Source organism: Diorhabda carinulata, chromosome X (genome assembly GCF_026250575.1).
Source record: "Diorhabda carinulata isolate Delta chromosome X, icDioCari1.1, whole genome shotgun sequence".
NCBI lineage: Eukaryota > Metazoa > Arthropoda > Insecta > Coleoptera > Chrysomelidae > Diorhabda > Diorhabda carinulata.
The window spans coordinates 48,016,327-48,030,235 of record NC_079472.1 but is presented as its reverse complement, the minus strand read 5'-3'; the positions used below and the strand labels follow the sequence as shown (position 1 = coordinate 48,030,235).

General features: G+C 30.2%; 1 protein-coding gene across 7 annotated transcripts in view; it reads left to right on the top strand.

Moving 5' to 3' along the window:
* LOC130900491 (phosphatidylcholine:ceramide cholinephosphotransferase 2-like) overlaps positions 1–13,909 on the top strand; it is a 118,950-nt gene that overhangs the window by 87,783 nt on the left and 17,258 nt on the right. For 6 of the 7 annotated variants that reach the window (XM_057811141.1, XM_057811142.1, XM_057811143.1 and 3 more), the window contains one exon: positions 11,367–11,545. In XM_057811141.1, the coding sequence (XP_057667124.1) occupies positions 11,367–11,545 (179 nt within the window). Of the gene's footprint in view, positions 1–8,002; positions 9,145–11,366; positions 11,546–13,909 lie in introns of those variants that run through there. The other variant, XM_057811144.1, reaches the window with a different exon arrangement.

Below are 13,909 nucleotides of genomic sequence, written 5' to 3'. Positions count from 1 at the left end.
GTACTACAAATACTTAAATAACTTCTTACATTTCACGTTAGATATCACTTCTTTACCGCCTGTATTGCATGTCTCGTTCGTCGCATATCTTTTATGTTCATCTAACTGCTCTTGCTTTTCCAATGAATCTGGAACTTACGAAATTTTACCTAATAATGATACCAGAAACATCGATAGTTATTCAATACTACTTCAACAACTTCTCAAAGTAGCAGGAGATTCTTCTGGTATGAATGAAATTCAAGAATGCATACATCACTGATTGTTCATGTCAGCCTTTATAGTCTATTTCAGAAAGGTATAGAGTGATAAAATGGGGAATTCCGTCCAGTTCGGCTCCATTTCGGTGTCGGCCATAGGTGTAGGTCTTGAAATATTGTGTAGAGATTACTTAGGTAGTAGATTATAAAGTTACGTTTTGCGTTTAACAGGTACCGTTTAACTTTCTATTACTGCCTCTGCCTAATTCCAACCCTATTTCAGATTCGGCTTAACCATGCACCGTAAGTATATTTGTTTAGTCTAACGCATCAGTATTTGCGGTAAATAGTGTTCACAGTATTATAAGATTAGTAATACCGTTTTTAAACTATTGCGGGGAAAAAGAAAGCAGGCCAAATGGAACCTCACAAGAAAAGTCCAGGCAGATCAGTAAAAGTCCTTGATGAAGACACCAAAAGTGTAATTCGAAAAAAAGTTCACTCTTTTTATTTTAAAAAAGAAATACCCACCCTAGATAAGATTTTAATGGAGCTTAGCCAGGATGACAGTATTCCGTTGATAACTAAAAAACTTTTATGGACCACTTTGAGACCTATGGATTAATGAAGGTTATACAGTACCAAAAATGTGGCAAGACAAAAATATATCCAGTGCTCGCCAAGCTTTCATGGAAGGCCTGTCAACGGGTATTAAGGTGCTTTCAGGTAAAGGGAAAAGACTAATAATCGTCCCAACCTTTCAATCGTACCATACGGGAGAATACCACGATGACATGGATTTGGATGTTTTTGGAGACTATTTTGGTGAAATGATAAAATATCTTCCGGCTGATTCAGTAGTAGTTTTGGATAACGCAAGCTACTGTTTGATCAAGCCATTAAGGAGGTGACACCAGAGAACTGGCGAAAATCAGTCCAGCATGTCATTAAAGAAGAGGAGAAAATGTGGGATCTTGACTACTTTATCGATCGAACCGTCGACCTGTTAATTATAACGTCAAGATTGTACCTATTACTATGAACATAATGTCTAATTTGTATTCTTTCCTTTTTTCGAGTATCCTACCGGCACGCCTTTTTGACACACTATTTTCAGTGTTTGTGAATGGATAACAATAGACTGAACCCATATATTGACCCCAACCCGAGTGGCACTACCTGCACTTGATAAAAAAATTTACACTGAAATCAATGCCAAACTATGAGAGTGGCTTAAATATTCGTTGCATACCTAATGAGGTTTTATTACTCTTTACCTTTCTGAAATAAACTATAGTATAGTAGTATAGTGTTACACCTCGCACTTCGCAGTCGGAAAATATTACTAACTTTCAATTTATTTGATTTATATGAAATCTACAAATCTACAAAGACACATTAATATCAAAATTACGAATTACCTAGATTTACTTTCCAAATCATACAATTTGTTCAGAATGATTATCGAGTATTTGCTTTAGCTTTGTAGTTCATTAGGAACGTTGGATAGGCGTGGGAAAGTTATCGTGGAATCTGAAGTTTTAGTCGCTTATTATCTTAATTATGATTCAGTAGTGGGAGTTAAACCTTTGTTTCGTTCGAATAACAGACAATGCATCAAGGACGATAGCATTAAAAATCTGAAAACTCTGGTTGTCCTCTTTCAGTTCACGACCAGGAAACTAAAACGTCTTAATATATTCTACATTAAAATTGCACATTAAAAAATAATTGTATTCGATTTTGAAACATTTGTATTTAAAAGCAAACAGAATACAATTAGCGAAGATTTATAAAGTTTTGCAAAATGATCACGTGTATGATCAAATTAATAATTAGAATTTGGGATAATGTAGCGAGGACAAACCGAGAAGAAAGCATGACTGAGCCTTGTACAGTTCAAAGGTCGTTGTGGGAGGCGTTGTGTCTATATGGCAAGGCATATCGGTCAATTCAAGTAGAGGTAACATCAATTGACTCCATAATCTTATTTAGCTTTATTAGTATATATTGAAAGTGGGGCTTATGAAAATAATCCGAAGAGCCTAGCGCAGCTGAAATGAAACATCAGGTGAGAAATGGCAACAATACCGAAGGCTCCATGTCTTCGATCTAGATTGGAACAGCATCAAAAACGTAATGAGCACCATTTGAATACCATCATATTTCCGAAATAATGTTTGTACTACAGTAATCAACATTAAAAAAATTTAAGAACTAATAGTTTTTTGTTTTTTTTTTTAATTCAAAAATACTTGATACTTTATTTGTAAACATAATTTGGATGAGAAAATTCGAACATTAATTTATAGACGTAAAAATGAAGAGTATGTAAGTTAGTTAATGTTTTATTAGCAATTCGACAACAAATATCGAAACAGAACCGGAATACTTTTATTAAAATATGCAAAAAAGTAATGGTACTGAAACAAAAACTTACTAATATAGATAGCCGTAAAATACTTCGTTACAAATACAATTTCAAATAAAATATCAAAGTGAGTGAAATTCTATGGATCAAACTTAAGACAATGCTGTTAAAAACAAGCTGTGGCAAATATTTTACGTAATATTTAATACACTGTCTTAAACGCCGCACATGTGTCACAATGAGAGAGTAGTTCAGAATTTGGATTCCAAATAAACGTTGAAAGAAGTATAGAAAAGTAGCCTATTATTTTATTTCATCATTAGGCCTAAGGTAATATTAAAAAATCTAAATTTAAAATTAAGTCAAAAAAGCTATATTCGAATCAAATTTATTAGCCATGAATATTCAAGAAATAGAAAGATAAGGAAGATAGGCTGAACAAGTTTTTTAACTTAAGATTAGGTTGGAGTTGTACGTATTTACTGAGCTTTTGTATGTTTGTTATATTTTCTCGTGTTTAGTGGTTATTATAGAGTTTACCTAACTGTTATTATTTTCTTTGAAAATATCGTACTTTCTATTATGAGATAATAATGCCGTCGCTAGGCTAGGCAAAAACACCAATCTAAAACCCAAAGAAACAGGTATTAAATACTTTGGTTTTCAAAAAAAAAGACTTGGCGAAGTACTGGTAGAACTCTGTGGTGAAGAGAATAAAATTAATTTAAAATGTGGTAAATGAATGTCGGAAATTATAAAACACCCACACAATTACTATTTTTTCTCAATAATTATACTTATTTTATGTTATTATCGATTTTAGTCTGGTTGGAAATATTTAGATACGATACCCCTTATTTATGTGTTATTTATTTTAGTGCTTGCTTGCTCCATTCATTTCGATATATCAGAAATAATATGCTTAAATTGAATAATTTCATAATTTTGCTAATCATATTTTAAATAGTCTCATTTCATGGAACAGGCAGGGCATTATACTCATTGTAAAGTGCACGCGGCCTTAAGAATGTGATAATTTGTTTATTTGTTATATATATGCTATAACTTGAAAACAAATGAAAATTGGATAAGAACATATGAGTTTTTTTACATTATTTTGACGTGTATAATACACTCCTAGAATTTGGTGCGCTCCTCCCGACTCACCTCTATATATATATATATATATATATATATATATATATATATATATATATATATATATATATATATATATATATATGTAGTTTTTTTATAGTTTTACACTTAAAGAAAAGTCGAAACGTCAAAATTTATCTTCCTTTTAAAAACTATCAAAAAAACTAATTTTGAAACAGAAGAGACTAACTAACTAAATTGACGTCGACTGGAGATTTGAACATGACATGGAATAATGGCAAATTCAAATTTTCTTAAGGTTACTGTTACCTCTGAAAAACTAATATATTTTCAAATTTATGTTTATATATTCCTCAAGCATATTTTGTAAATACAGATTCACTAAATATTAATGGGATGTTGGGATCTAGGTATCATAAACAAAAAATAAATTTGCAAATGTAATGTTATACGGATAAGGAACACTTATTTCTTCACTCAACTGAAATAAGTAAAGTAAAAATAATATGATCATCATTTAATTAAAATAATCTAAATCAAACTGTTTAGTACTAGTATCAAATTTGCCTACTTGATATATATATTTATGTTGAGATATATATCTAGGCCTCTAACTTCAAGGAGAAAACTGACTTAATCTTGGGTCATCAGGATGAAACGTCCACAAAATAGGTGTGGCAGCAATCCTGTTTTACATCATTAGTCGATTGGGGCAAATGTAATGTTATTTTATTTTAGGGTAAAGCGAATTTAGTCAAGATAGAGTGATTCAGAGTAGACATCTGCAATCACTATACAACGACGAATGATAAAAAAGCGCACTTTTTGTATGCCTCGAAACAGCAAAAGCTTGCAGTCTTAACAAAAAAAAACTGGTGATTTTTCCTTTATATTCTTTTTGTTATTTAAGATGAAAGAAAAAGTGATCTCACTTTTTATTTAGTGATTTTGTTTCAATGTGTTATTTATTTACATATATTTGACACACGACATATAAAATGGAAATGTAATCTAAATTATCGGCGACTACACTTGATTTCTACCTGACCAGTGGCTCGCAGTTCGAAGTGAGGATGTCACCAAATAGCGTTTTCTGGGGAATGTTTAACTAAATGAACCAAATAAATGCGCACTTTGACGCTGTCCTCAGTTAGGGTCTCTAATCGTACAAGAATTTGTTCTACCTCTGTGTTGAGCCGTCATAACGTCGAAACTAGTAAATGGTTAAAATACTCTTCTTCCAATTACAAGTCATTGGAGATGTTAATGTTGACAAAAAGGTCGATGGACATCACGCTCTTCGGAGGAGATATGATTAAATCTTCATTAAGGAATTAGCCAGGAAAGCAGTTGTTTTCTTCTTTGAAAAACGACAGATTATAATTGGAAACTTTGCCGTTTCGACCTATTGCGGTCTATATCAAAATATAATTTTTCATATTAATCATACCATATAGTTATATTGAAATTTATAAAATAAACTTATAAAGCTTACTTAAATTGCTTAGGTCTTGTTTACTATCGATAATTGTTGTTTCTATGTATGTGAACTATTTCTAAAAATTCTTTTTAAAAACTTTTTTTTATCTAATAATTGAATGTGGGATTTTTGATATTCCAAGGATTGTGAATGCTTTTTATTTTTTTATCATATTGATGTTTTTTTAATCTATTTTCCAAATATTGAGATGTCTGTCCTATGTAAACAGCGTCACAGTCATTACAAGGTACTTGTTATATAAAATTACTTCTTTTGTTTTTGAGTGTTTCAGATTTTAGTTTAGTAAATATCATTTATGACTCATACTAATATCGTATTTATCTTATATATTAAAAAAATTGATGATTTCCATTCCGAGTCCGTTCAGGCGTTCTACCCAACCGATTTGCTTAATTTTTTTTTCAATGAAAGGTATTGATGCACAGATCAGCCATCAACCATCGGATTTCATCTAATTTTCACCATTCTCAAGTTATACTCAAATGTGATTTCCCCCTGTACATTACTTATGGGAGTTTTTCACATACACACGTTCTATCCTCAATATCTCAGGTTCTATTCAAGATAGAGACTTCGTTTTGGTTTAAGAACACTCGCTGAAACACCTTCTTTCTTTTGAGTTTTTGAACACTTAAATCGGTTGAGTTGGAGAGGAGCTAGGCGCGGACATTTAATGTGGAGTTATGGATTTTTGTTGGTTTTTGGCAATTTTTCTACATTCAAAGATCTATATCTCAGGTTCTAATATAGCTACAGAGTTCGTTATTTTCTATTATAAAGATTTTTGATACTTATTTAATGGATTCGATGCGAGCGAAGCCGCGGGTAAAAGCTGGTAAAAATAATTTGTTATTAAACATATGGTAAGAAATGTTCTACATTTCGATGTTTAGGTTCAGTTTTCTTCCTTGATTAATTATAGTATTTGTCTATTCTTTTTTTGAATATATTATATATTGAAGTCTTTTATGATAAGCATATATATAAGGATGGCAACTAGGTACTTTCGCTTTTTACTGATAGAGGGCCATGCTTTATTTTTTGAGGAACTTTAGCGACGTAACTTAGAAGCATGTAGTGTCATTTTTATTAAACCTATTAGTTGTGGGTTGATTTTAAATGGAGTGCAATTGATGCCATCCATTCCGTCGACTATAATTCTTTATCAAATTCTGAAAAATATTTAAAAGTATATTTGATATAATTGAAACCTTCTTCTTATCCGGCCTCTTATAATGAAGGATTGTTACGTAAGAATAAGTGTATCAATAAAATAATTAAATTAAAAGTAAATGTGTCTTGGAAATTATTACTTTGTCCTCTATGTGAGTAGGTAATTTTTTGGAAGGGCCAATAAGGTTCATTCACATACATGTTTGACGTTTAAATCGATTCTATTTTGTAATTATATTCTTACCTTGTATATTTTAGCTGATTTTTTTTATCTCACACTAAGAAAATTTTACTAATATAACTTTATTTTTCACCTCGCTGATACAACTCAGGGTCTTTTGATAAAAAAATAAGGATGTCGATTTTCGTGATACTGTTAAAAGCTAGTCGATATAGTGTCCGGTTTAGGTATTTTTATATGCAACCTTATAAATCTGTTATTTAAACTCCATTTGTTAACCATATTCAAATTATCTGTTTATTAGAGTTCATCGATATCAAATAGCATATTACTCATTTAATCTAATCTAGAAATATCTCGAGATTTTACTGTATTCGTTTTTTCCATATTTCCAATAACAAAATCGGAAGCAAAGTAATATTCATTTTATAATAATGAATCAGTTCAAAGTGTTTTATACGCGTATTAACAGTAAGCTAGCAATAACCAAATAGAAAATCATAAAATTGCCATTGTTATGAAACACAAGGTTACTTTTATTGTATACTATAATTGAGATTGTAATTCAACATATTTGATGATGATTTTATAGCCATATAAAATATTGTTGGTACAAATTACGTATACGTATTGGTATATGATTATGAACAGATATCTTGGAGCATCATTTATAAATAATATAGTTCATTCGTTTAACGGGTAAAACAAACTATTTGACCGAAAGCAATAACAAGGCGTCACAGAGGGGAACCACAGATTATATACCTATATTTAGATGGATCACGACATTGTTATTTATTCAAACCAAATTGACGTCGACCGAGGGTTTGAACTTTTGGAAATTTATTATCCACTTTATCGACGATTTTTTTTCATTTTTCTCCTTCTTATTGTGATATTTTTTTTGCTTTCTTCATCAATCTTCCTGTTTCATTTTTACTGTTGTTAGTATCTTTTTGTCAGTTCTAAATATAATTTATTTTTATTTTAACATTTTTCATCAGTGAGGAAGTAATCAACGCTTTTCTTTTTTTATGTTCATATTTAAATAAATGACAAAACAAATTCAAGTCATTGGTCTCCTGACAAATTCTAATTTCATGTATAGGTAGAAGGTTGTGGGATTAAACAAAAACTTATTTGTTTGGAATCTTGCGATATTTGAGTTCTACAAAATTAGCCTGGTACCGATCTAGTCTACTTAAATTATTTATTATATTCAGAAGAACGATTAATAATGCAGAAAATACAAACATTAGTTGTGGTTACAAGGGAGGTATTAAGTGTGAAATTGATGTAAAAATTTGTCTACTATCTACATCTTATCTGAAGTAGTGTTTATATACCGGAAACATGTATTTTAACACTGCAAATTCATTAATATCGTAAGGCCGGCCGTGTTAAAAACGATAAGCATATCAAAATGATAAGCTGGCTTCATGTTAAAATGTTACAGTGTAAATTCTGCTACAGTTACTGTTGGTATTTTATTCGCTCTATTATATTTTTGTAGTAAAAAAAATCATTAGTGTTCACTTGTATGAAACTCCTAATAATTATATAAAAAAGCTTAGTCAAAAAAAATATACTCTAGGCAAATCGACGGAATGGTTTCAAATTAGTGATTAAAAGTTGCTAGTGTATCTATTTTGCCTGTGGATGATTCAAATACAATGTGAACAAATTTGCAACAAAAGTATAGTGCGGAACTAACCTGAATTAATGTGTACTACATTATTGGATGTGAAATATGGAATCTGAGATAAAATAGTTTCGTTTCGTACTAAAAAAATATCAAAAATTTATTTACTAATTTTATTTGTATTCAAATCATGTTAGCATCGGTGTTTGAACTCATTCTAAACATAAAATGTACATCATATAGTAAACACCTAATTAAGATAAAGTTGGTTTTTTGCACTGTATCTTATTTCTAGAGATAATATCGGCAACAATTTTAGAGGATTTAGCTAGTAAACAACCACCAGTTTCGTGTAAATAGACGAAATTTTAATACAACCTCTTTTTATTCTATAGGCATTCAAAATATGTAAGTGCAATATTATAATTAGTGTATTATTTATTGAACAATTTTCCATACAATAACCGGTAAGATGATGATAAAGAATAGCCTGATAACGTCTATCCACGCAGTGTTTCGTATACGTATTATTTTCGATGATAAGTGCAAAACAATTAGTAATTTTCGTTATACATCGGTGACTGACTGATCGTAAATATGTGAGGTGCTTAAAATTGTTAAAAGCAAAAACAAGTGCCAACGATGAAAATAGTTTTTGCGTGTGAATTTTATTTTCCTCAATACAGATCTTTTTTTAAATACGAAATCACAACAATATTTTTTCGTACTTAGACCTATCTAAATGATGAATATACAGTGTTAAACAAAACTATGAATGTTTGTAAATAAGTTTTTTTGTTGAAAACTTCGAAACGCGATTTGAAAAATGTCGGATACTATTTCGTCCAAATTTTTGGATTATTTAGACGAAATGAAGGTTAAAGCAATGGTAGTGATCCTATATATTTATAGACTCATGAGGAATGACAGTTCGGAGACAGAGGAAGTTGGAGACAGGTAATAACGTTATAAGAACTAATACTTTACATTCATAAATTTACGATTTCTAACGGGTATTATACTCTCTTAGGAAGCGTGTATTTGGATCGTTCAATCAATATATTTGAAGGCATTGAAAATATAGAACTGATCAATTTAATTTATTTTCTTATTTTATTCTCAAAACATAACTCGGACAAAGGTCTTTATATTTCAATCATTATTTCGTACATAATGTATCTATTCCTACTTGGAGGAGAAAAAAATATGAGTAAAAGTAAAAAATAACAAATCTTTCTGCAGCCTACAGCAGCATCCCTTTGTTGAATTAACTAAGTTGTATTGTTATAATAGAATTTTTGTATGGGAATTCTGTGTAATTATTAATTGGGAATTTGATTGGTTTTACATCCAATAACTGTAGATTATCAATTCGTTGCTTGCAGTTATACATTACATGTAACGAATTTTTTTCATTCCGATTGAGGTACGTCCAAAACATGTGATTTAAACGCATCAACCGCTTATTCAGTTGTGAAAAAACGTTGACCATATAATTTATTTTTGATCTGCGAAGAAATCATTGTAGAACTCTACGGTCATGACCATGACCCATTAATTCAATGTTTTGACTGTTCAGAAACATTTTTGGTTGAACTGATGTGTGTGTTCGCATTGTCGTAGTGGAGAATGATTCGTCGTCCGCAGTTCCCCTGATTTTTTCGAACCAACTGCTGGTGTACCATTCAGATTTGACCTACGTTGCTCTAATGGAACGGTGGCGAAATGTCCAGTTATTCCAAAAAAAAACAGGCGACTATTTGCTTCGAAATGCTTCGTACGCTAACCACTTTGTTGGATTTGGCTCGTTAACAAATATTTTTGATAGCCAAATACTAATGCCCAAGTATGAATCAAACTCAAGGTATATCACTTGCAGTATCAGTTTACGCCCAGTCGATTTCGGACGACCGTGTTTCATCACCAGAAGTCGAAGCGAGTTGACCGACTGTTGTTGGTTTAATCCGTGTCGAGTCATAGAAAATAATCGCTCGAAATGTTTCGCGATTTGATTCTATTTTTTGACCAAGATGAATGTTTCAATTCTCTGTAAACATCTCAAACCATTTCTATAAGATTCAACACAATAATAGGGAGGCAGTCTTATTGAAGTATGTTTTGCCAATGATACCAATAACTTTATGTTTTTTCAAATAATAACTTCATTACTTTATTAAGCTACCCCCTTTTGTTGGAAATCTTTGCTTTTTTACGTTATTATATTCATTATTATTGACATCTCACCTCTAATGGTATTGAAAATTCTGTTATATCTTCGGGAATGACAAGATGTGTGCCAAATTGGCTCAAAAGTCGTACACTATTCTTCAAATAACATCGGTGGTTGCATCGTCAACTTTTATTAGTTTTTTCGTTAACTTTCAATTGCTTATGATCTATAACGCACCCCACGTGCAATGAGATAAATTGTTAGATGTGAAATTTAATTAAACCATTCCTTGACTGATCTTAATGTTATCGTTTTAGGCACTAAATAATTATATCATGCTAGTCGCCACTGTCAACAGTCGAAATCAAACTAAATATGTATTTTCTTTATTTTTGCTTTGAACAATATTGAATGTATGTGCTCTTGACGGCACTTTGACACCGAAAACTAGTAAAATTGCAAATCATGACTTTGGAAAGTTTCATTTATTTTTATTCAGTGGGCATTACCCTCGCCAAACTTTGAACGTTTCACATTATTCAACTGAGTCCTATTCAGTGTTATTTCGTAACAATATTGAATTTAATTCCATTGTTTGCCCTGTTTACTTCATTGTATGGATATCTGCCGATTTTGGTGTTCAGAATCAGACAGATAAATTAACCGAATCGTTAAATTGTTTAAATATAATATGACAAATTTAAATGATTTCCGGTCCTTACCAGAAAGTTCTGTTTTACCAAATAGCACTGGGAAAAACGACGATAATATTAAGTGTGCATTATAATATTATAGAATAATGCATATTTATTTAATATATAAACCGACGTCAAATATTTATATTGACTTGTTATCAGATCAAAAAGAAGCCTTCACTGAATTAGACCAGAAATGAAAACTTCTATTAAATGATCCCCATGGACATGTTTGAATAATGATAAATTCAATTTAATTAAGATAAGATAGTTCGCATAATGTTTAATAATAATTATATAACCTTCTTTTACAGAATGATATTAGAGCCAAAGTTCGTCGACTATGGCAGTATACATCCTACGTCTGCAGATGTTTCCAATAACCAGGCGCAACAACATAATTCTCATGGAGTGTTGAACACCAGATCCTCTACCCTCTTACCCATCAACGACGAACCGGCTAATACCTCCAACGAAAATAAAATGACCCAAGGTAAAAATAGATTATTTATCAAAAAATACACATTAAAGCTAGAAATGGCAATTTAAAAACATTTATTGAGTAATAAATGTGATTTGATACAGTTAAGATATATAATGTTTTCACAATAAAGGAAAAACATCTTACAAGCACATGAACAAGTACAAATGGGTGATTCCGTTCTAACTGTGATTTTTTGTATTCAAAATTTCAAGATTTTAAAATTTAACTTTTCTAACTTTTTTATGCATATTATTCATCTATTTTACTGTAAAAATAAAACTCTAAGAGGAATTTACTACAACTTCAAAGTATCACGAGCAAGACACAAATGTCGGATTTTGTGTTCCACGGTACTGACTCATTTATCCACGGTACTGACATGGTAACTTAAGATATTAAACAACAAGTGCATCAATTTTCCTCAGTTTGATCATAAACATTAGAATTTATAAGGTAATTAGTTTAAATCATTTGTTACGACAAAAAAAATTAATAATTTATCGGTAAATTCTAGGAATGGACATGACACGGTACTGACATGGTAACTTAAGATATTAAACAACAAGTGCATCAATTTTCCTCAGTTTGATCATAAACATTAGAATTTATAAGGTAATTAGTTTAAATCATTTGTTACGACAAAAAAAATTAATAATTTATCGGTAAATTCTAGGAATGGACATGACACGGTACTGACATTCAAGTGATGTAGTATAAGTTTTCTTTAAGTGGCAAGTTATATTGTATAAAAATAATGTTTAAATATCTTAAGAATTATTCAATTAACACAAAATTTTTATTAATTGATTATTAATTAATGACTAGTACAAAAAAACAATACAGGACATTGAATATCACAGTTATAATGGAATCACCCAAATACTTTTAAATAGTAATAGCCTAATGTAATATTTATAAAATATTCTAAATTGATAATCATCGGTTTTATTAATTGAACATTATACAATTTTGAACTACAATTTATTGGTTCTACTAAGCTATCATAACCAATCCAAATATTTTTTAGTCAAAGATTCTTTAAAGGTCTTTATATCTATTAATAAAAATAACAATTAGAAAAGTGATATACAGTAACAAACAATAAAATAAGTCTCTGAATTTTCAATAAGCTATAGAAGAGTATTTTCTTATTTCCGTATAGCTGAAAATTTTCAAATAATTCAAATTGATATCCAGAAAAATAAAATGGATAAAGCAGAAGTATGTTGTATTAGTTTTCATAGGAAAAAATTGTAACTTCACCAGTATTAAAAGTACAATACCTTTTATTTTATAAGATAAATTTTCTTTGTAGACAAAATATTTAATTATATTCAATTCTTCTGGTTTGAGTTGCATTGTAATACGAGATACATTTCACATCTTAATCCCTCCAAGCTGAATTATAAGCTAACCACTTTACTGTGTCATAGTATCACCACCGAATATTAACAAGACATGTAGAACTCTCCACCCCTTGTTATACCTATCTCCCTTGAATATTCCTTGATGAGGATTCTAGCCAAGCTACAAACATATTTTTATTTCATTGTCCGAAAGATGAAATTAGGTAATTTAGGTAAATAATAATAGTAATTGAATTATTTTTTTAAATGTGAAAATTGAATAATTACCTATGTTAATAAAAATATATGTTTTCTTTACTACCTATGTTAATAGAGATTTATATTTTGAATTTTGTGTAATTTATTTGTTCTTTTGACTATGACCATTGGCAGAAAACTGAATCGTATGGGTTTTAATGTCATGGGTGTATTCTCAAATCAAGGATCTAATTCTAGAAAATTGGTTAACAGACTTCTCAAGTTTACACATGACAATATTAATTTTTGGGTAGATGATATCAAAGTTGCTTATATATATGATGTACCTCATCTTTGGAAATCTACAAAGAACAATTTTTATTCTTATTATTTTCGTTTATTAAATAGGTTGTTAAAAAAAAGGTTATATAAATATTTTTTATGATTATGATAAGAAAAAAGCAAATAAACTCTGCCTTAAATTTTTGGAGGAGCATATATTTCAAAGTAGCTTTCAAAAAATAAAGGTAAAATATGCTCGCAAGTGTCTAATCGCTCTCTTGTAGCTGCCCTATATACTCAATAGATTTTCCAAGGTTTTAACTCCAGAAGCAACGCAAGCAATTCCAATTTTTTGAATAAATAAGATGTGTTTTGACAGACAAAGGTAATTAAATTAATGGAAGTGAAAGAGAATGAAGGAAATGTGACATAAGTGGAAACATGTATAAAAAATATTATGCATTTTATAAATAGTTAAAAAATAATGATAAGTTTTATTTTATCTTTATGGGAAACCCTGAAATGCAAAAAGTTTCCATTTCATTCA